At 47.6% G+C, this 22,628-nt stretch overlaps 1 protein-coding gene across 1 annotated transcript in view; it reads left to right on the top strand.

Annotated features, from left to right (window-relative positions):
* The window catches only part of KSR2 (kinase suppressor of ras 2), a 332,915-nt gene that overhangs the window by 240,501 nt on the left and 69,786 nt on the right, over positions 1-22,628 (top strand). The window contains exons 6-7 of the mRNA XM_039868258.1: positions 5,167-5,236; positions 8,547-8,630. Of these exons, the coding sequence (XP_039724192.1) occupies positions 5,167-5,236; positions 8,547-8,630 (154 nt within the window). The remainder of the gene's footprint in view (positions 1-5,166; positions 5,237-8,546; positions 8,631-22,628) is intronic.

The following is a 22,628-nucleotide window of genomic DNA, read 5'->3' as shown; positions in this document are numbered from 1 at the left end:
TGCTTCTGTTTTTGTCACAGCCTAGCAGGCCACTCTCCCCTCGGCCACCAGAGGGAGCTCTTACATTTGCGAGACTGCCCCTCCCCCCAAAATAGCTTCCTAGCATCCTGCCTTTGTTCTAACTTATCTCAAGGTTCCCATTGACTTAAAACAGACCCCAAAGTATGACTGTCTTATTTCCCTCATGGAATGTCACTTTCGCGCTCCTATAAATTCTAAGCTCAGAAAACTTGATTATCCTATTCACCATACCCGCGGTTCCCAAAACCATACCCGGCATAAAATAGCTGTTGTGTTGGTTTCCTGTGGCTGCTGTAACAAAAGTACCAAAACTCAGGGGCTCAAAACAGCATAAGTTTATCATCTCACCATTCTGGAGGGCAGAAGTCCGTAGAGCTGGTCCCTTCTGGAGGCTCCACGGCAGAATCAATTTTCTCGCCTCTTCTAGCTTCCAGAAGTTGCTACCTTCCGTGGCTGTTGGCCCTTTTCCGTCCTCAGAGTCAGCAATGATCACATCTTCTCTCTCACTCCCCTGCCTTCCTCTTTCACTTATTATTACACAGGGCCCACCTGGACAATCCAGGGTACTCTCCCCCACCTCAGGATTCTTACCTTAATCACATCTGCAAAACCTCTTTTGGTCTGTTAAGTAACATCCTTACAGGTTCTGGGGATTAGGATGTGGACATTTGGGGGGCAGAGGGCATATTTTGTTCTGCTCAACAAAATATTTATTGAATAACTTGCAGGAGTGACCGAAGGAATGAGTAACGTCACCGTTCGGGCCTCTGAGGCTCTTTCCTGAACTTAAACAGGTAGACATCGTTTCTTCGCTTTCCTCAGACAGAGGTGGGAGGCATGGACAATATAGGATGGGTTGAACTCCATGTATCTGGAGGGCAGTCTGGACTAAAAGCACCCAGTTTGTTCCTGTCTGTAGCGCGAATCCCCACTCGACCAGGTTAGCTATAGACAACTGCTTATTGCTTCTAAGCCTCAGTGATCCCATCTGTGAAATGGGGATGAAATGGGCTGTCATTTATTGAGTTAAAGACCCCAGTCCTGGCCTTTACTTGCTGCGTGACTTTGAGCAAATGGCATAGCTTCTTAACTTCCTTGGCGGTGAAATGGGGCTAATGATAACAACTGATACATTACCTACATGCATACACTGTAGTGTATGAATTAAGTGAGATAATATATATAAAGGGCTTTTTTGGCAGTAGTGCTTGGTACATGATAACACTCAACAAAAAGCGTATCTACTTTCGATTTCTTATTTTCTTATTTTTACTCATTCCTTTTGCTCTCATACTTTTTCCTCCTCTCCTTTGCTTTATCACCATCCATTTTTATTATTGCTGGTGTCTCTGTGTTAAGTGTTTTTAATTTTTTCCCTTATGCCTGACTCCTTTGTTAGCCTGAGTTCCGTCAGGCTAACAAAGCTCAGAGTCTGAGTTTTTCATTGTAAAGCTCTGCATAACGTGAATGCTGGATTAACATCAGTTCCTTCCGTTGAGGCCTCCGTTTCTCTAGCTGGCTACCAAGGCGATTTCAAAGTCCAGGGTTCCTGGTTTGTCATAAGGAGGCATTTTTGAGAGGGCATCGTCAGCAGGACCTATAGGAGGGAGAAGAACCCTCCTTCCCTCCAACATTTCCCTTTCCAGTCACTGGAAATGAAAATATCTAAGAGGAAATGTCTGTTATTCTCCCCCTGGGACCGAAGGCACCAGGGCTGTACACAGTTCTGCCTCTGTGTCTGCGTGACTTGTTATCAGAAAATTAGAGTAGAAAAGAATCTTTTGTTCAGCTATGGAGACATCGTAATAGGCACTTTGATTGTTAAGCAGAAGTTTCTGTATCAGTTTAATTGCTGTAAATGCTGTTTGCCTTCTCTGTTATGATAAGGCCTGGATTTTCATAGATTTCCGCCCCCATCCCTTTAAACAGTTTTCCTTTGCTTTAAGTCTTGCATTGGCAAGTTTAATGAAAGCCAAATGAAGAAAGTAAAGAGAGGATCTCAAAGTTCAGATCTTCACACCCACGAAGGAAGCCACGTGGAGGTTATCATTGCTGGAGGCTGATGATGCTACAGTCACTTAATGCAATTGACAGAATTCGCCCCTTTGACCAGATATAGGGAAATGAAACCAAACTACTAAACTTAATTACTTCTCCTTTTTTGAGAAGGTGCTGTAATTGAGAATAACTGAATAACTGGGATATAATCTAACAGTGAGATGTGCAAATAATAAAGGAGGATTTGCTCTCTGCTGACTTGAGCTTCAAAAGTACCATCTCGGCCTTGTTGGAGGGTGATGAGGTTAGAGAGGTGGCTAGAGAAGAAAGAACCATCTTACTGGATCCAGGATTCTCATCCTCGGCACTCCTGACTTTTGGGGCTGGGTTAATTCTTCATGGGTGGGTCTTTCTGTGTATTGTAGGATGTTGAGTAGCATCTCTGCTCTCTACCCACCAGATACCACTAGCACCCCTGCACCCTAGCATGACAGTCAAAACTATTTCCAGATATTGCCAAATGTCCTCTGGGGGCCAAAAGTGTAGGGGCTTTTAGAGGATGTGCAAACAATTGCAGAGTTAACACCTTGAGGTTCTGCTGGTGCCAGGCCGTGTGACCTTTAGCAAGTCACTGCACCTCTCTGAGCTCCTCTGTCTTCCTTCGTACAGTGGGAATAATGAGAACACCGAGTGCACGAAGGCATAGCTTCCGAGAATAAACTTCACAGCATAATGCTGGACACATGTTGAGTGATCAGTAAACTCAGCGTTTATATTATAAATATCTTGGATTCGGCAAATAGGTATTAAGTACTTACTTTGCCCCTGGCACTACACTTATGAGGTAGTGAGGCAAAGATGAAGATGTGGTTTCTGTCCTTGCAGGAGAGACAAATATATTCAGACTTGTAGGTACTACCTAATTCTTCACCCTTGGCAGACGTTGCTAATCAATCTCAGTGCTCTTTCCTGTTGAGCCTCAGAATCCTCAACACATCTTTCTAGACAGCCACTACTAATGTCCCATGAGATGAAACCCATTTGGCACTCCTGGTTTTGTGCATTCTCCAGGAGGAACCTGTGTATCTGAGCTCACAGTCCCCTCCAGCAGGGCTGTCCACCTCCGCCCACCCCTGGCACTGGAGAAAGCATTTTAAGGAGTTAGCAGGTAGATTCCTTCCTCCCAAGTCTGATTTTAGTCCCCAAAGGAGATAGGAATGGAAAGAATGCTCTTTCTTTCTCTTTTTTGAAAATTGTTTTTCTTTCTGGTCTTTTTTGTATCCCTCAGAAACTGAAACAAGTAGTAAAAGGGGCTTGGACTAGATGACGTTTAGTTTTTAGTTAAACTAGAGGAAATTCCACTGGCTATAATTCCGATCGATATATTATGCTGCTTCCCTCTTGGGTTTTCTCTGCCCTTTAGGGCTTGGAAAATCATTAACTCTCCCAGAAAGGGTCTCAGCTTCACAGGGACAGCTTTCACATGGCTGCAGACAGTGTCATTAGACAGAAACGAGAAGAGAATGGGTTGGGGTTAAATGCTCCCTGATCAGTTCAGACAAGCCCGGCTCCGCCAGGAGCACGCCACTCCATAACAATTGCTGTGAAAAATGAGGCACGTATTTTCAGCTCGGAAAACAGGGAGCTGGCTCCACACATCTGGCCTGAGAAATGGGAGCTGGCGTGTGGGTCAGCCCCTGGCTGCTTCTCTCCCTAGCTGGTGGAGATTTCACAGGCAGCACTAGTTCGTTCCTGCTGTGGTTTCACACCTCTCAGGGACCTCCGAGGGCTCCCAGGAGGGTGGTGCTGACAGCTGGGTAGTGGAGTGAAGGTGAGGGCTGGTGCTTAGGGTCTGTGGGAGAAGGCCCACAACTCGGTCAGTGGTGGAGTGATAGTGGAGGTGGCTGGGATTTAGCTTAAGGCTAAATGCAAGAAAAGACAAGATGAGGATAGGCATCCAGTCTGAAATCTGTGTGATTTATTGTTTCTTCCTTTTCTCATTCATCCACCAATCCATTCATCTATCTATTCATCCATCCATCCATCCATCCATACACCCACCCACCTACCTAACAGTTCACCTACCCATCTATTTATCTATCCAGTCATCTGTCCATCCACCCATCTATCCAAACATCCATTCATCTATCCATCTAGCCACCCACCTGCCAATCTATCTACCCATCCATCTATCCATTCACTCGTCAGTCCATGCCCTTATTCTAGCATGAGTTTAGATGGTATGTGGTAAGATGTATTTTAAATAGTTACCTACAATATATAGAAAGTGATATTAGCTTTTCATTTAGAGTTTGCTTTTAAAATAAATGTATTTACACAAAGAGTCAACTTCAGATAGTAAGTAAATAACTTTATGAGTTATACAAGGCGTAACAAAAATGAGGAAAGTGGTACTTGTATGAATGGCGTTTGGAATGTACCTCATTAGAACGTTGCGTGTAAGGTCATATGCTCCATAGCAGGCCACAGACTGGTTCTCATCCGTGGCCTGTTAGGAACCAGGCCACACAGCAGGAGGTGAGCAGCAAGTGAGCAAGCAAAGCTTCATCTGTATTTGCAGCCGCACCCATCACCGCCTCAGCTCCACCTCAGATCATCAGACATTAGATTCTCATAGGAGCACCAGTCCCTGGTGTCCAAATGGTTGAGGACCGCTGCTCTAGAATCTCTCAAGCCTCTATTCACAGGTGCTGTACAGCCTCTGAGGTATATGACCTCGAGCAAATGACTTCCTCTTTCCAAGACTCCGTTTCCTCATCTGTAAGGTGGGGATGCTGACAGCCCCTGTCCTTGGGATTGTTTTGATGATGCAGCAAGCTAAGGCACATGAGTCAGCACATGCCTGGCACACACTAAGCACTCTGTAAATAAAAATGATACTCAATATTTTGCACGGCTGGTTTCGTTTAGGGCACTCTCTGGCTGTCCTACCCAGGGAACCTTGCATGGGATAAAATAACACAAGCTAAACCAGTTTTCCACTTGGCTTTGGTTTAACGAGTGATGTGGTTAGTGTCCTTCCTGAGGCCAGTAGGCTTCCATCTTCCTTCCAGGGTTTGGCTGGAGCCCACGCCAGTCTCAGACCCTCTGCGTAACAGTCTCTTCACCTCTCTTCTCTCCCTGCAGACACACTGTCAGTGCCGCGCTGGTCCCCGCAGATCCCTCGCAGAGACCTTGGCAACTCCATCAAGCACAGGTAGGCTGGATTCCTGCGTGCTCTGGTGCCTGCCCCCAGCACTGTGAGGGCAGAGGACTCAGGCCCCCGGGGAGAGGCTGGGCAGATATGTCGTTCCAGTCCTATGTCACCACGCCCCTCTCTCCTGTGTCAGGCTAAACCTCAGTGAGGCAGCCAGGGACTGAAATGTCTGCTTCTTGTTAACCTGGTCCTTATAAAATTAGTACGTGATGGTTAAAAGCCAGAATTTTGGAGTCAGACGGACCTAGATTCTCAGCTCAGCTAGTAAAGCTTTGCAACCTCAAGATAGTTACTTAACCTCTCTGAGGCTCAATTTTCTCATCAGATAATTCTGTTTAACCATAGGGTGGTTGTGAGAATTAAATGAGGTAATATATGACATAAAGGCTAAGCAAAGGCCCTGGCCTATAGTAACCATTCAATAAACAGTCTCATTGTCAAGACAAATGCTTTATGTCCTAATTTTGGGTCTCCCCACCCAGAAGACACAAGATTGCAGGCTGAGCTCAGAGATGCTCACTCTCTGCTCAGATGTCAGTCAGTCCAGAGCTCCAGCCCTGTTGGGTGCACGGAACAGCCTCTCCATCGGGTACACCTGCCCTTTTTGGAAAGGAGATTCCTATCTACTAGTCATCCCTCATAAAAAATTCTTTCACTCTCCAGATTTGACTTTCCACATTTTATCTCATTATCCTCACAATCTCCTCACAGACTCAGTGGGGTAAGCAGCATGGTCACGTCCATTTGACAGACAGGAAAACTGAGGCCCTGGACGATTAAGTGACGGGTCTACAAGCTAACTGACCTCAGCACTTTGTGTTCTTTGAACACTGCTGCCAAGAGTTTTTGTTTGGCGCCGAGGCCTCCGTGAACTAGCCGAGGGATTGGTCCATTCATTTATGGATTCTTTCCACGTGTACAGAATTTCTGTGCCAGGGCAGCAGCACTAAGCGAGACTTTAGACCTGCCCCCCCGGGGAGCTCACGGTCGAGTGCAGGGTTAGACGGTTAACAGACCATGACAGTATGGAGAGATCAGGGCTATGGCAGGGGCGGGAGGTGTGCAGTACCAGCAGCAGACACATCCCCATGGCTGGGGTGAGGCGGCAGTGAGCACACTCTCCCGGAAAGGCATCTCATTAACAGTTCTTGAAAGAAATATGTTGACAGGATAGTTGTTAAGTCTCCAAAAAGAAAATGGTGGAGGAAATAGTGAGAAATATGTGATAGACATGTCAGTGGTCAGGAAGCGAGATGCAGAGAGAAAGGCATCAGAAAGGAAAGGCTGGTTTGTTGTTTCTTCTGCACTGCCCCTTGGCACAGCTCCACTCCTGGATTGGCCATGCCCCCAGCTCAGCACCACCCCCTGGACTGGCCACACCCCTGGCTCAGCTCCTTCCCTTTGATGTATCCCTGGCTCAGCTCCACCCCTGGATTAGCCCACCTCAGCTCAGCACCCACCTGTGTTAAGCCCCACCCTTGGCTCAGCACCTCTCCTTGATTGGCCAATGTTCTGGCTCCAGCCCCCGGCATCCCCTGGATTGGCCACACCCTAGACTATGGCTATATACAGCTCAGCCTCAGTCTGGCTCAGCACCACCCTGGATTAGCCCCACCCTGATTCAGCTCTTCTCTTTGATTGGTCATTTCCTCAGCCCCCTGCCCCTGATTTGTACACCTAGCTCATCTTCTCTCTTGGATTATGTGTGTACCCTAACCAGTTCTACCTCCTGTAACCTACCTGGATTGGCTATACCTCTGGCCCAGCCCCACCCCCTAGTATTAGACCTGGTGGTACCTCAGATTGAAAAACTGATGCTTAGAGGAGGGAAATGACCAGATGATCTTGGGCATCAAGCACATTTTAGAGAAGCTGGGAATTGGGTTGCCTTTTTACTCTTTGATCTTACCCTGTGTTTCTCTCTGGGCTCCATGTTACAAGGAAGAAAACTGGATTCATACAAGCCTTAGTGAACAAATGAAGTTAAAATCTCATTCTATTCACTGTCCTCAGAATCATGTCAGCCAGAACCTGGGAAGAGGGAGAGCAGACCCTAGGGATGGGAGAAGGCTGGGAAGGAGAGAGAACTCCCACCCACCACACACACTACGTGCTCTTGAGTCCTGTGCTGCTGGCTGGTGGGTGAACATCATCCCCCTCAGCCGCCAAAGCCTGCACAATGGACCCTGCCAAACTCGCTGACCTTGCTGAAGGGGCTGAAAGGGGCTTAACCAACCCCCAGCCCAAAACTGGAGAGGGACTTCTCTTGGCCACAATTCTCTATTCAGAATATTGCTATTTACTTAGATAGGGAGGCTTTGGGCTGCAGCTTATTTTGTTAGGAGAGTGACTGACCCAAATCAGGCAGGATGGTACAGCAGAGGAATGCAAACTTGCCCTCGGAATTCTCAAGCACCAAGTTACATAACCACGTCCGATTTTCATTTGACACCGTGAGGCGGTGGAGATTAGATACAATTCCTGCTGAAAGTGACAGAAATTGAAAATGAAAATTAACTCTGACCCGGTAACCTTCCAGTACTTTTCTTGAGCCCAGCCCTGCCGCTGCCTGGTATCTCTGGGAGAAGAAAGTACCCTGGCAGCAGTGGGGGGCCCAGGAAGTTAATCTAACGTACCCATGTTCCTGGTGGTTTGTGGCTGTGTATCGGAGGCTTCCAGACTCCCTTGTTTGCAGCCAAGTGATGGTGGTTGGGAGGGAGGTGAGCTGATGGTCTTTTACTTTAGGGGACTCTGCTACTAAAGTTGGGGGGGGTCTCAGCTTTTTGGGGGGGAGGCGCCCCTTGAAGCTTCCCAGGTGACGTGACTAGCAGTGATGAGGAATGGCTTAGCTGGACTCCTGGGAGGCCCTACCTTGCTTTGTGGTTCTCCAAGGACACTTCTGACCCCATCCATTTGCTTTGCCCCAGACTCAAACTTGGCACATAGTAGGCTATCTGGCGGGATTTATTGAATGAATGAATGACTGTTATGAAAGATTGGGTAATGATATAGCCATACCCAATTCATCGAGTGCTTACTATGTGCCAAGCACTGTGTGAAGCCCCTGACATGCATGACTTTGCTTAATTCTCCCAGCAACCTATGAGGTTGACACTGTTATTATCCCCACTTTACAGATGAGGAGACTGAGGCTCCAGTGGTTTAAGCCACTTGATTAAGTCCCATATCTCGGCAGAAATAGGACTGGAATCTAGGACCCGTGTGCTTACCCATTAAGTGGTTCATCTTCCTGGGGACAGGTCAGTCGCCATGACCTTGCCCTTGAACATTTTCTTTCTCTTTTCCGCAGGTTTTCCACCAAGTATTGGATGTCTCAGACGTGCACAGTCTGTGGGAAAGGGATGCTTTTTGGCCTCAAGTGTAAAAATTGCAAGTAAGTGGCTGTACCTGGGAGCATCTTTTCATGGTGCCCGATGTCACCTAGAGCCATACTGGGCTCTGAAATAGCTTATGGGAGTTTGGTTTCTTGACTTTTAGGAGAGTCGCTTGCCGTGTTTTTCAGAAATAGGTCTTAAATGAACCTGTGGCATTTGGGTAGGGGCTCAAGAAGAGCACTTCTGAATAAGAACCTGAGCTGATAGCTGAAGCTTAAAACGCACAGTGCTATTGTCTGCTGAGCACAGTGGCACCTTGCATCTTCATAGCATCTAAGGTCAGGGGTCAGCAAACTTTTCTTGAGCTGACCAGGTAGTAAATATTTTAAACTTTGTGGGTCATACGGTCTCTCGTGTCAACGACCCAGCTCTGTCATGTAGCTCAAAAGCAGCCAGAGACAGTACACAAACAAATGAACGCGACGAATTTATTTATTCCCAAAATGCCTTATTTAGATAAATATGATGCGGGCTGGCTTGGGCTCCTCGGCCATAGTTTGCTGATCCCTGGGTTAGTTTTTAAAGTGTTTTTCTCCTTTATTTCTTCTCTACCGAGGAGGAAGATAGTAGGATTCTCCCCATTTTACAGATGTGGAAGCTGAGTCTTTGCATGGATAAATCACCTGCCTGAGGTCACACAGCTGGGAAGCGGCAGTTAGGATTTAGATCCTAGCCTCCTAACTCCTGTCGTTTCTGTGGCTTCATGTGGGTCTCGAGTTCTCGCCCTTCTCCCCACTTCTGCATGCCCATTCCAGGTCATGGCCGATGACAGGTGGGGTGGCAGGAGAACACCTGTGGTGCCCACCGTGGGCTCTGGAGTCAGGTTAAGATGGATTCAGATCTTGGCTCTGTTACTTTCTAGCCGTGTGACCTTGGGCAAGTCAGCTCACATTTCTGCACGAAAGGAATAATCATCACTCGTGCCCATTGTGGCGGTGAGCATTTAAGAAATCGGCACTACAGGACATAGCCTGGTGCCAGGCTCAGAGTTCCGTCCTCTGTCAGAGGTCACACATGACTTTCTGCTTGGCCTCCGTCTCTTTTTCTATAAACCTGTATTAAGTATACGCTCTGGTCCAGTTACTGTTAAATAGTCAATAACATTCAACTGTATCCAAGAGTTACAAATGAATACGCATCTACTTGCTTATAGGGGCCATTTAGTTTTAAAGATTGTAGGAAACTTTTCCTCTGTAGCCTTTTTCCTCCTCCTCCAGCCCAGGCTGGGAATTCTCATTTGGGCTCCTTCGGGCCTCCCTGTATCCCTACCTGATGATGCAGGGGCGAGTGCTCACTCTCCCTGCGGGCTGGAGGTCTCACCTGACTAATGAAGGTAAGGCTGAGGACTCTCTTCCCTCCAGGAGTTGTGGGCAGGATTAATTAGTTCCAGCTCCTAAGGAGCCTTCAGCTCCATGGCAGAAGGGTAGGCAGAGGCAGTGATTACTAAACATTTGTGATTGGAGGCCTGCATCTCCACCTTAGTCCTCTATTGACCCAGGCTCTCAGGTGAGTCCCCAAAGTTATGGCCCCTGGGCTTTCTGACTCTGAGAGGCACAAGGCCAAGCCCTGCAGCCCAACTGGAAGGCTCTCTGACTCCCCTGACATGCCAGGTGCTCCTGTCTCATTCATGTGTAGCCATGCTGTGTTCTGTGGGAGAAACGGCAGCTTTCACATCCTCACACCTGCACAGTGGAGGCTTTGAAGTCGGGTAATTAGATGTCAGGGACGCAGCCAGGAGTCAGCAAGGCCTGACGCTTCCTGAGCTGTTTTAATTTTCAGCACTGGAGGCAGAACTCTGAGGCGGCCTTTGCTTCTACTTCTGTTCTAGAAATAATGAGCAAAGGTCAGACCCTGCCCAGGTTTCGGGGAGGAGTCTAGGGGAGGGACGGGGACCTGGGGGAGAGGGGTGGCTGCAGGAAGCACAGGCTTTGGGAGCAGCCAGAACTGAGTTTGGGTCCCAGCCCCGTCGCTGAACTCCCTGTGTGAGCTTGAGCAAGAAAGACACTTGTCATTTGGGAGTTGGGTTTCTTTATCTGCAAAGTGGGTGTGATAATTAGCACCCACCACAGGAATATTGGAAGGAATTGTCCTTACCCCAGATTACAATTTTTATCGCAGAAATTTCCTCCTCTCTCCACCTTGTGCAGAAGTAGCTCCTGGTTTGAAAGGGGCAGAATTCAAAACAAGCCATGGTTGGACTACACCATGGGTCACACCAATTTGCTTAGCCCTTAGAAAAACTGCCAGAACGGTAAAAACAGAGCCTGTAGCTGCTACAAAGTCCCAGCATACTTCAGGAACTTTGACAGCACACCTGTGTAACTACAACAGAGTTTAGAGCTATCTCTAGGACATAATTATTAGTCCACATTACTGATGTCATCAGATGAAGTTTGAACTTCTTCTATGAATAAAATCCTGCAGCTTTTGCATTAATTATAGCGAGGATGAATGGTTGTCTATATGTGTTTTCAAAGATGGGCAAAATTTTGGACACACTTATGGGTAGATAGAAGGGTTGAGTGAGGGACTGAAACAGGTTCCACACAGACCCCAGTGTCAAGGAGTTTAGGGAAGACACGCCCATTAGAGAAATGAATTTCGGTGAAACTGAAGTACATACATACAGAACAGCGGTAGATGGGATTTCAGAGACGTGGCTCCAAGACTGGAGAGGCAGCTTCTTAGAAAAAAATGAGCCAAACCATTTATTCATTTTCTCAGCTAATGCTTGTCGAACACCTGCTGTGCACCAGGCACTGTACTAGGCACAGGGGAATGACAGTGGACGAAACAGACAAATTCTCTGCCCTCATAGAACTTACAGGCTGGTGGGATGGGGCGTGGACAGACGGTAAACAAAGTAGATTAGTCAAGTGGATCATCTGTTCAAATGATGCTTAAGAGCTAAGGAGAAGAACAAAGCAGAGAAGGGGGATAGCAAGGGCCAGGTAAGCGGCTGTGGTTTTAATCAAAGTGCTCAGGGAAGGTCTTATACCTGAGTGGGAATTTTGGGAAAGCAGTAATATGGGGTTCAGGTCATTTCCTGTTTTCCTAAAGCCTGGATTTGAATCTGTCCTGAAGGCAAGGATTTTTTTTTTCTTTTAATAACCTACATCAGTCCTGGTTCTGTTACTGCCAGAAACTCCTTGGGTGACAGGATTGGGTTAGACCCATGATACTCCATGTATCATTCCTGGAGCAGCAGCAGCAGCAGCATCACCTGGGAGCGGGTTAGAAATGCAGAGCGCCAGGCCCCACCCAGACCTGCTGCATCAGAATCTGCGTTTTAAGATTGTCCTGGCGACTCTTGTGCACATTAAAGTTTGAGAAGCACTGCTTCGAAGTGCTCTCAAATTCCCTTGCACAGCTGATTTTCTAGAGTCTGGGTCTCCCACTCGAGGGTGCATCAGAAGCCCCTAGCGTGTTTGTTAAAACAAAGATCCCTGGGTTCACCCCTAGAGTCTCTGTTTGAGCAGATCATGGGTGGGCCCCAAGAATTTGCATGTCTCACAAGTTCGCAGGTGGTGCTAACTCTGCCCGACCTGGGATCACATTCCAGAACAACTGCTCCGTAAAAGTAGGAGTCCGACAACATAAAAGAAAGTGTATTTCTCAGCCGGGGTTCAGCATGTGAGATTTTTGTTTTTACAGGTTGGTCACTTGTCGCTGTTTACTTTTCAGGCTCTTCTGCTGTTCACACCCCTTAGACTCATTTTGTGAACTTGAGTCTTGTTCATCGTCGTCTCTCTAGTAAATCCATCCAGTAAATATTTGTGTGGTGAATCAAAAAGACGAGGACCGACTAGGAACCCAGGCTGTAGGTCAGACACACACGCCTATATTCGAATCCTGATTCTGCCACTAACTGGTGTGTAACTTCTTCTGAGCCTCAGTTTTTTCTTTTGTAGACAGAACAAAAAAACTTGATTATTTAAAAGAAAACACTCAGGGAGATAAATAAGGTAAAATGTTCAGCCTAGTACTTGGCCTTATAAGACCTTAAACAAAAGTGAATAATGTTCCTAACTTTGTGAATTAATTTTGGGGTACCCCTCCACCCAGGAAGCCAGCATACTACTGGATGTCTAATCCCCTTCCTTCCTGCTTTGGTTTAATGCCCACTTCCTCCAGAATTATCATCAGCTTTCTTGTTGGCGTTCTGAATAGAGAGATTAATGAACTAATAGGAAATTATGCTCAGAAAGCAATTTGCAGTTATCTAAATTGAGGCGTTTTCATCTAATAGGTTCATGAGCATGGAATGGAGTTTCGTTCTAAGTGGTCGGATGTCAGCACAATCCGAGTATTGTTTGATAACTGTGGATTCAGCCGGATGCAGTTTGCTTTTGCAGTAAGATGCTGTTGGATTTCCCAGCCCTCAGCCCTGTCTTAGCTACATCCTTCCTCCCCTCGGGGTCCTTCCACAGGTTTCTGCAGAGCCGAGGTCTGGTTCCTCGGGACCTCTCTGCCCCCACCTGTATTTCTTGCAGGAAAGCGCACCCCAGTGATTTGAGTGGCTCGTGCTATAGAAAACAAGAGTTTGAACCAAGATGCTTTTCCTTCTGCACGTGTGGGAGTGTGGAAGGGAGGGGTCGTCTTGTAAAACCATCACTGGAGAAGTAGTATTTTAACTATCTCTTCCGGGTGTTCGAGCCACCTCAGGGTCTCCCTTCAGAGACCGTGCTTTGGTTCTGGTTAGGTCAGCAGCCCTGGCCGAGCGTCTGCCATGTGAAGAATTCTGTGTCCCCATTCCAGATACAAGGGTAGACATGGTAGCTGCCCTCCAGTTGCTCACGGGCACTGCCAGTTCTTAAGGCGTGCCCTGGCCCCTCCTGAAACTATAGTTAAGTTAGGCATCAAGTCCAGGATCACAGTAGAAGCTTAAAATTGTAGCTTCTGAGCCCCTCCCCAGACTTCCTGGCCCAGACTCTGGGGGATAGGGCCTAGACATCCACAGGTTTTAATAAGCCTCCCATTTGGCTTATTCACATTTATACTAAAGTATGAGTGAAGAACATGGATCTAGAGGGAGGGATAAAAAGAGCAGATAATTACAGGTGACTCTTGAACAATGCAGGGGTTAGGGACTCCGACACAGTCGAAAATCTGTGTAAAACTCCCGACTCCCCAAACATAACTACTGATAGCCTACTGTTGCCCAGAAGCCTTAATAATAATATAAACACTTGATTAATACATATTTTGTACGTTATATGTATTATATCCTGTATTCTTACAATAAAGTAAGCTAGAGAAAAGATGTTATTAACAAAACAGTAAGGAAGGGAAAATGGATTTACAGTACTATATGTATTATTGAAAAATATCTGCATATACATGGACCCACATAGTTCAAACCCATGGTGTTCAAGGTTCAACTGTACTATCCCTTAGGGGAGTGCCCAGGGCCGCACCGGGGTGGAGGGTACCTCATGTGCATCGGGGGCAGTGTGAGAGATGGAGTCTGTCCTGGAGAGTTGATCATGAGGAGAGGAGTTAGCCAAGTGCCGCAGAGTTAAAGGCTTGAGGAAATAGCACGGGCAGGGGCTGGCATTAGGCCCCAAAAGGACTTGAGCATATTTTGCAGTTGTTTGCACCAAGCAGGGCCTGGGGTGGAGAGGAGACTGACTCTGCTTTGCAGTCACAGTACGGGGACCTGCTGCTATGACTCAGGCTGCTGCTTCCTGAGGCTGCAGGCTGGGGGGGAGGACCACTCACTGCCCATCCAGCCCCACTCCTGGGACAGCAGCCTTGGCGTCTGGAGCTCACATCCTGCTGCAGTGGGTCACTTGCCGAGCACAAGGCCTAGGGGAGGGGAATCCTGGGTTGGGATGGCCCTTCTGCTGGGTGGTAGAGTCTGGGGGCAGAAGCCAGAAGTTCTGATGTTCTCTGAGTCACGTGCTCTTAGGGCCCCAGATGGAAAGGTTATGGGCATCAGAATACCTTGCAGACACTATGACTCATTTTTCTCGAAGACCAGGGAGTACTCACTCCTCTGCTTTGAAGACGGGATGATAAAATTAGTGGCTTCTGAGTGCAGCCTTCCCTCACGCATGTGTGTCTTGATGTCCTGCCTACATTCCCAGTTACCTGATTTAGCAGCTGTTATAGGCACTGATGCTAAGAGCTCATATGTAAGACCTCTTCTGGAAGTTTGCCCTTGGGTGACTGCAGCTACCTCACCTAGAGGTGTCAGGGAATAAGCCTCCCCATCCCCCAGGTGGCTCAGAGCCAGGGACCAGCTGGTACAGGTGTGCAAAAGCCCAGCCTGCTTGCTGAAGGCAGACAGACTCTATGGTACAGTTCATGCTCCAGCGCCTCCAGCCAGGTCAGGCTGAGACTAGAGTCCCCTGAAGCCACATCCTTGCTGAGCTTCTCCCCCATTCCCTGTCTGGCTTCCATCATAATGGAGTATGTTTCTCTTGCAGAAACTCCCTCCATAAATCACTGGCGAGAATACCTGTCTCAGGATCTGCTTCTAGGAAACCCAGCTCAGGACAGTAAATCAATAGCAGAATCCAGACTCTAGAGCCAGAGATAATTGAGTTCAGGTCCTGGCTCTGCTGCTTCTCAACTGTGTGGCTCTGGAAAAGCATCTAAACCTCTCTGATGGAAAATGAGGCTAATACAGTCATTCATTCGATGTGATATGACGTGTGAGTGCCCCAATCACATTGACGACTTGGGGAGTCCTTCAAATCAGAATCTTTAAATAAGTTATTCAGCATTTTTTTTTTCATCGCAGAAATGGATTTTCTATTAATACAAAGTATAAAAAGAAACGTACTCAAGCATATCACCTCTGTGGGTTGAAGGAAGGTCAAAGGTCTGGAAAATTTAGCACATTTCCTACTTTCCTATTGTTCTCACTTTTCTTTTCTCTTTTGGGATTTTCTGAACCAGCCAGCTTATTGTGAGATGTGTAAAGGGTTTATATCAGGGTTTCTCGACTGTTGATATTTTGAGACAGATAATTCTTCATTTGGGGGCTGCCCTGGGCATTATAGGATGTTTAACAGCATCCCTGACCTCTACCCACTAGATGTTGATAGACACCCCAGTTGCGACAACCAAACAGGTCTCCAGACATTGCTAAATGTTCCTGGAGTTGGGGGTGGGGGGCAAAATTACCCTCGGTGGAGAACCACTGGTTTATATAATAAATCACTCACTCCCAACCCATGAGACTGTGGTATGCATCACTTGGTTTTAGAATGCCAGCAGTTGGCTGATATTACTAAAAGATTCAACAGATTATAAAACAGTCTAACAGGTTGATTTTCCTGGGACTTTCCAGGGTCAAGCCCTGGAAGTCCCATGTGCCAGGTGACCCAGGTTAGTCGAGGCAGGTCTCTACTAGTAGGAACATTTCACATGTTCCAGTTAAGGTCACTGCTCACTTCAGGAGAATTGAGACCCATAGCATTTTCCTAGAAAGGTAAAGAGTGGTGTGTGGAAACCTGAGTTAAGGAGCCCAAGAGTTCCGATCGAGAGTCCAGTGGTGTTTTGATGCACTTTATACACGTGCCCTCTCCTCCTGCCTGCAGTAGGCTGGCTGGACGTGCCTGCATCTTTCTTTCCGTGTAAGCTGTCACTTTACTATTTTTTGTTTAAATGAGTCATGTATTCCTTTATCCAGTTTTCCTCTGTGAATGGATCTTTTCACTTGGATTTCATATGTTCTTTGGTTCCTTTCTTGCCCTGTATTGTCTTCCTAGCCTGTATTCTTGCAGCAAATACCTGGTTCGTTTGAAAATGTCCTGGTTTTGCAAAATGGCTCCAGCCACAGTCGATGAAGAGATAAAAGTGTGAAGTAAGCCATGGTTGGTTTGAGCCACGGGGCACACTAGTTTTTCCAGCTCTTGAAAAACTGGGGAAATGACAAGTGCTGATGTTGCAGCTGCTACACAGTTCCTGGAAGCTTCAGGAATTTGTGCAACAGGCAGGATATTGGCAGGATGTAATTATGAGCATGCATTTCAGCGATCACAAGCTTGAAGCCTGAACTTACTTTTCCATTAATAGAAACAGTTTTTGCAATAATCATAATGGGAATTAATGGTCCCTTATAGACGTTCTTATCTATTCTAAGCAAAAATGTAAGTCTAATTACTTTTGTGTGTGAGGGATTATTATAACTCTACTGGAGGCTGAAGTGGAGATTGGATGTGATGATGATGATGATGATGATGGTGGTGGTGATGACGATGACGATGATGATGATGATGATGGTGGTGATGATTATATCACATAATGAGGGCTTACTAAATGCCAGACATTTTGCTAAACACATTACATGCATGATCTCATTTAATCTCTGTAACAACCATGGCAGGTAGGGTCTGCTATTATTCCCATGTTACAGATGAGAAAACAGAGGCCATCGGGAGTAAATCGCTGACCCAAACTCTCATGATGAGTGGATCTGCTCCTCACACTCCCTGATCTCTCTGATTCAAGATCCCAGACTCTTAACCACATTACACGGGCAAAAGGCCGGCCACACAGCACGGTGGCAACAAATGCCTGTCCCCCTTCTGCTTCTCCTTGAACTAAACAAGCAGAACAGAGGCGAGACTGATCTCGGCCTGACCCCTCCTCCCGCCTGCCACCCTCTCCCGTCATCCTTTCTTGAACTGAGAGATGACAATTGGTTCTTTGTGCTCTGATAAACACCTCTCAGTCCTGGGAGCCAAGACAATGCTGGTCACTTTCTCCTCTCTCAGGGAAGTTGGGGGATGAGGCGGGGGTGCGTGTACCCCCAGCAGCCAATAAATCTCCAGCTTCCCCTCAGTGTCCTCACATGGAGAGAACAGCGCCGAGGATTTCCTGGTTATTTTTCATTATGCCACGGGAGCCCGCGATCTGATTTATAAGTTCAGACCCCCCGACCCCCTTCCTCATTTTTGTGACTGAGTTTTCCTTCCTACGAATTGTAGGCCAAAGAGTTCAGCCCCACTGAGTTGTCAGCAGCAGGGGAAGGGGTGTTTTGATATCCTTCGCCGAGAACCTATGGAGGCGTTTCTAGAAGCATTCGGCTCAAATAAGACACCAGGGGGAAACAAATTAAGACAAAACTGCGAGGTTGGGCCATTCAACGAAACGAGCCCCCCGGCAAAGGGGTCATGATTTGGTTTGGTGATTTTACAAGAAGCTTAAGGAGCATTTCATGCAGCGACCTGCAAAAAGGAAAGCCGGGGCCAGGAGTAGGAAAAATAGAGAGAGAGCTTCGTGCCCTCCAGTATAAATGTCTGAGCTGCCGGGGTGGGGGGTGGGGGTCTTTGCAAAATGCTTATCTAGCCTTCACCTCCCTGTTTAAAAATCCTTCGTTGGTTCCCCGCTTGCTCTCGGAATAAAAACTCTATCTCATGATGAGACGCCGCACCGTTCCCTGCTCACCTCTCCTTCCTCCTCTCTCTCTCTCAGCAGCTCCCTCTTCAGGCCCAGACCTGCAGCTTCCTTGAGGCAGGCCTCATGCCCACTCAATGACAGATCTTTGCACCGTACTGTTTCAGCCTGGATCTTTCTTGCACACATCTGCTAGGTCTCATTTATCTTTCAGGCTCAGCTCAGTGATCGCTTCCTCTTGGAAGCCCTCCCTGACTCCGCTCAAATCCAAAGTGCCACACCCTGCCCTTCCCTGTCATTCCACATGACATGCCGCATTGTGTTTGTCTGCTACCTGCCTGTTGCCTTGACCAGACTTTTAACTATTTGAAGGTAGTAGGGCTTTTTTCCGGGTCGTTCCCTGTTTACACCCCCAGGGCTAGTACAGTGCTCGGCACATAGCGAGTGCTCAGTAAATATTTGTTGGTGGAATAGATCTCAAAAGCATCCTCTGGAGGGAAAGTGGTTCTTGCCAACCCAGGGCCCCGAGAACCTGGTTCCCATCTACGTGGGATCATCTCTAGGAGGCAATTTTGAGGAATCGGGATACGTGGAATGATTTTCGTACCTGCAGTGATAAGCGATGGGTTTACATACCTAGATGGTCAACACCTGGCTGGATGATGATAAGAACAATGATTTAAAAAAGAATTCTCACCCCGTTTTATTATACACCCCAGTGCTTCACACAGCACCTGGCATAGAAGAGGAAGGCAGTAATGCTTTATGTGTGCGTGAATGAATGAGTTATCCTGACTCTGCCCTCTGCGGTCTGTGTGATTGGGCTGCTTCCTGAGCCTCGGTCTTCTTGACTTCGAAATGGATGCAGCTACATTCATCACTCACGGCATTGTCGTTGAGAGCAAACAGGTCATGTAAGAACGCCTGGCCCAAAGTCGGCATTCGTTTAATATTTCCTCAATTGGACGTTAGGGGCCAGGTTTTTAAAACGGCCCATGTGCACTGTAAGGAAAGGCTGTGTCCTGCTCAGATGGATTGCAAAGCAAACTAATGTGGGAAGAGAGAAGGTAGGAGAAATCAAGGATTTGGGTTGTTCAGAGCAAACTTTTGATAAATTGGTTAAAATCAACCAGTGAACTATTTGAAATGGACATGACCGTCTTCATCAGCAAGAGTCTCGAGCTTGTCTCTCCTCTGGGAAGACTAGTTATGACCCCAGCCCCATGCCAGGCCCTGGGTTTGAGTCAGCTCCACAGGGCTGCTGGGGCCATGACAGATCCATTAAGGAAACAGCGGAGCTGCTCATAAAGGGGCCATTTGTCCCCAGAGTTCCCCAGGCAAGATCCATGGAAGTCCAGTTTGCTTCTGGTCATATTCCTGTCCCCCACCCTCACATGGAGGGGGAGGGAGGGCGGAGAGGGACATATTTGCATCTCACATGCTTGAAGGGTTACAGTGATAAGAAATAGAAATAATTTTTCAAAAAAAAATTTTCGATAGACACTTAATGCTCTTACATCAGGAGCAGTCGACAGGTTTTCCCTTTTCTTTTCCTCCTTCTCACTCCCCCATCTCTCCAGCATTTATTCAGCATGTTATGCACCAGCCACCATGCCAGGAGCTAGAAGGGGGGCCGGTGGGAAAGAGAGCGGCAAGGATGAGAAAGACCCAGATCTTGCCCTCCAGATAAATTCACATATTTAATTTTCAGACGGAGACGATGTCTCATTTAGCCAGCGGCTCCTCTGGGGACTGAGAAGTTCCACGTAAGCAACTTTTCTCGATAACTGAAGCTTATCCTATTAGCCTTGGAAGTTGAAAAAAAAAATGAGCCATTTTCCATGAAAGTTTTCAATAAGTTTCCAGGCCGTACGTGGCCCGCCTGGCATTCTCTGTGTGCACTCGGTGTGTTCAGCCCCGCCGGCAGCAACCTTGACCCTTGGCTGCCTACTTGGGCATTGCTTGGGCATTTTCTCATTTGATCCTCATTGTAGTTTGACAGTTAGAGCTCAGCAAGAGACAGTTAGTTTGTAGCTAGACCTCAGCAAGGCAGACGGATATCCCCTTGGTCTGAGGAGGGTAGATAGAACTCTTTGTAATTCAAGTTCAGGTCGGCCTGATTCCAAAGCTCAAGCTTTTCTACTTCTGGAACCAGGGACGGTGTTTCTTTGTGCCTGGGGGTTGCTCAGAGCCTCTGTCCTAAGTCATGGTGCTCCTCTGGGCTGCATGTCTCGGGCTGAGATTTGTCTAAGGTCATCAGCTGTGCCCTCCCCAGCTCTCTTTTTTCCTCTTGTGAAACCAAGCACCTGGAGAACCAAATTTATTAAGGACTGCAGGCTAATGCCACACACAAGGGATGGCGAGTAGAGGGTTTGGTCGTGGGGTGAAAGCTTTAGGACAGACCACGTTAGTGTTCTGAGCCTCTCGCAATAATCTCGGTGGGCTCCTCTGTTTTTATAGACCTTGAGACAAGGATTCAAGGGCAAACAGTTGGTTTATTGGCGAGACAATCCCAGGCCACACCAGCGGTGGAGGAGAGAGACTGGGGAAGGCCGCCAGCACAGGTGCCTCGAAGAGCAGTCATGGCAGTAGGCAGCTGGCGGCCAATCCCACGTTGAAACACCTCTGACTTGTCCCACCCAAGAGAGAGGAGACTAGGATATTCATCACTCAACTCCCAACATGGTTGTTTCGAGGCTCCAGGCATTCCAGCCAGCAGAGGCTTGCCACACAAACTAGCAATAATAATGATAACTACCATACTGAAAAGGCTGGTACCTGCTCCTTCAGGTTTTTGTCCTAGGCATCTCACTTGTGTCTTATCATTGGTCCTCACTGAGCCCTGTGAGGCAGATGCTATGACTGTCCCTGCTCAGAGCAGGGCAGCGACTTATCCAAATTGTCACAGCCAGGAAGTAGTGGTGTCAGGACTTGACCCCAGATTTGTCGTGTGTACTATCCTGACCTCATTTCCCCCATTTTTTGTTGCGGGGGGGATGCTGTATCCTGCAAGGTTTAGGTTCCCAGACGTATCTGGGAAGCAGAATGTGTCCCTCTTATGGTTCTCAAACTCTGTAATACGCTTGCTAGAAATTCGTGTTCACTTACTGAATCAGAACCTCGGAGGGTGAGCCTTGGGGATCTGATTCTGAAGCAGGTGGTCTTCCGATAAATTGTATGCTAGTAGCTCTTTCTTCCTTGGGCAATGAGAAGGAAAAGTCTAATTTGGGTGGAATCGTGCATATTTCCCACTGGAAAAATGATTTTTTGTAAGTGGGTCATAGAGTGTCTGCCTTGTGGAAAAATCCGGCCCCAGTCCCTGTACCCCTTTCCCTCTGTTGTCTGGTCGATTTCAGCCCTAAGCCAATCCTGCTGACTCGATACGCAGGTCCCAGATGTGTGTGTGTTAGTTCTTGACATCGGAACGTCCGCACAAAGGCGAAGTGTCTGGGCATCGGAGATGGTTCTCTTGGGCTTTCTGCATGAGCCGTGGTTGTGCTTCCAGTCCTAGCACTGCCCTGTGAAGCTCCATCTCCCACCCCTCAGCCAGAGGTGAAGGAGGGCTTTTCCGTTACTGCAAGAGAAAGCAACAAGGGGCTTGCCTGCCTGTCTTGTCCTGATTCAGATGTGGACCAAAGGTTACGCTGAATGGCTGGCCTCAGCTCGCGGTGCTACCGCGATCACAGATGGGCTTCTTCACATCTGCACGTCATCCTTGCGGCGGGCTTGTTCGAGAAGACTCGTAGGTGGGGGGTGGCTGAAAGGAACAAATTCTTTCTGTAAGCTTCCAGGGTGGAGTCGAGCTATTTCAAACAGGACAGCATGCAGAAGCTTCTTGGTTCGGCTGTCCCCAACTCAGGGCTTCCCAAACATCCATCTGACTGTGTCACTGTCCAAAGCCTCTAGTGGCTTCTGGTGCTGTGGAATCGACCACCGGGAACCCTGCCCGCCTCTCCTTCCTCCTGTCTTGTTCTCTTCCCTTCAGCCTTATCGACCCTTAACTTCCGACCCCTGAATCCCCCAGACTTAGTCTTCGCCCCAGCCTTGGCGCCCGTTGGAAGTGCTGACCCCACTCCCATCCCATTTTCCCTGTATTATTTTTCTCTGTGTATGTGATCTCAGCACCCCTGCAATTAGCCGATGTTTGTTTACCCTTTTATTATCCCATAGTGGCTTCATCTGCCTTGGAGCTGGGACCTTTGCTACAGGTCTGAGGGTCTGGGGGCCTTAGAGGAAAAAAAAGAGACAAAGTCAGTTTGCAGTAACCTGCGATTTTTATTTTACTTGCGAAGTCGGGCAACCGTAGTGCGAAGAGCAAGGTGACATCATAGGCTTGTCTCAAAGAAGGACTCAGCTGTTTATAGACCCCAGAAACGTCCCCTTTATTAACCCCGAGATGTGAAAAAAGAAGAGGCATCTGCCCGGTGGTTAGAGCGGGTCTGGGGGTCCCTGTCTCCTACTGGCTATTTGACCTCGGGCAAGTTTTCCAAGTGTGTTGAGCCTCAGCTTCTATAAAACGGGGATAATAACAGTTCCTACTTTTTAGCGTTGCTACGAGGGTTGAGTAAATTGTGTAAAGCATCAAGAGCATTGCCTGGTCCATCATAAGCATTGCAGAAGTGTGAGCTCTTGTTTCTTTGAGTCAC

The sequence above is a fragment of the Pteropus medius genome, unplaced genomic scaffold (genome assembly GCF_902729225.1).
Source record: "Pteropus medius unplaced genomic scaffold, Ma_sr-lr_union100, whole genome shotgun sequence".
In the NCBI taxonomy this organism is placed as follows: Eukaryota; Metazoa; Chordata; class Mammalia; order Chiroptera; family Pteropodidae; genus Pteropus; species Pteropus medius.
This window is presented reverse-complemented; position numbering and strand designations above follow the sequence as displayed.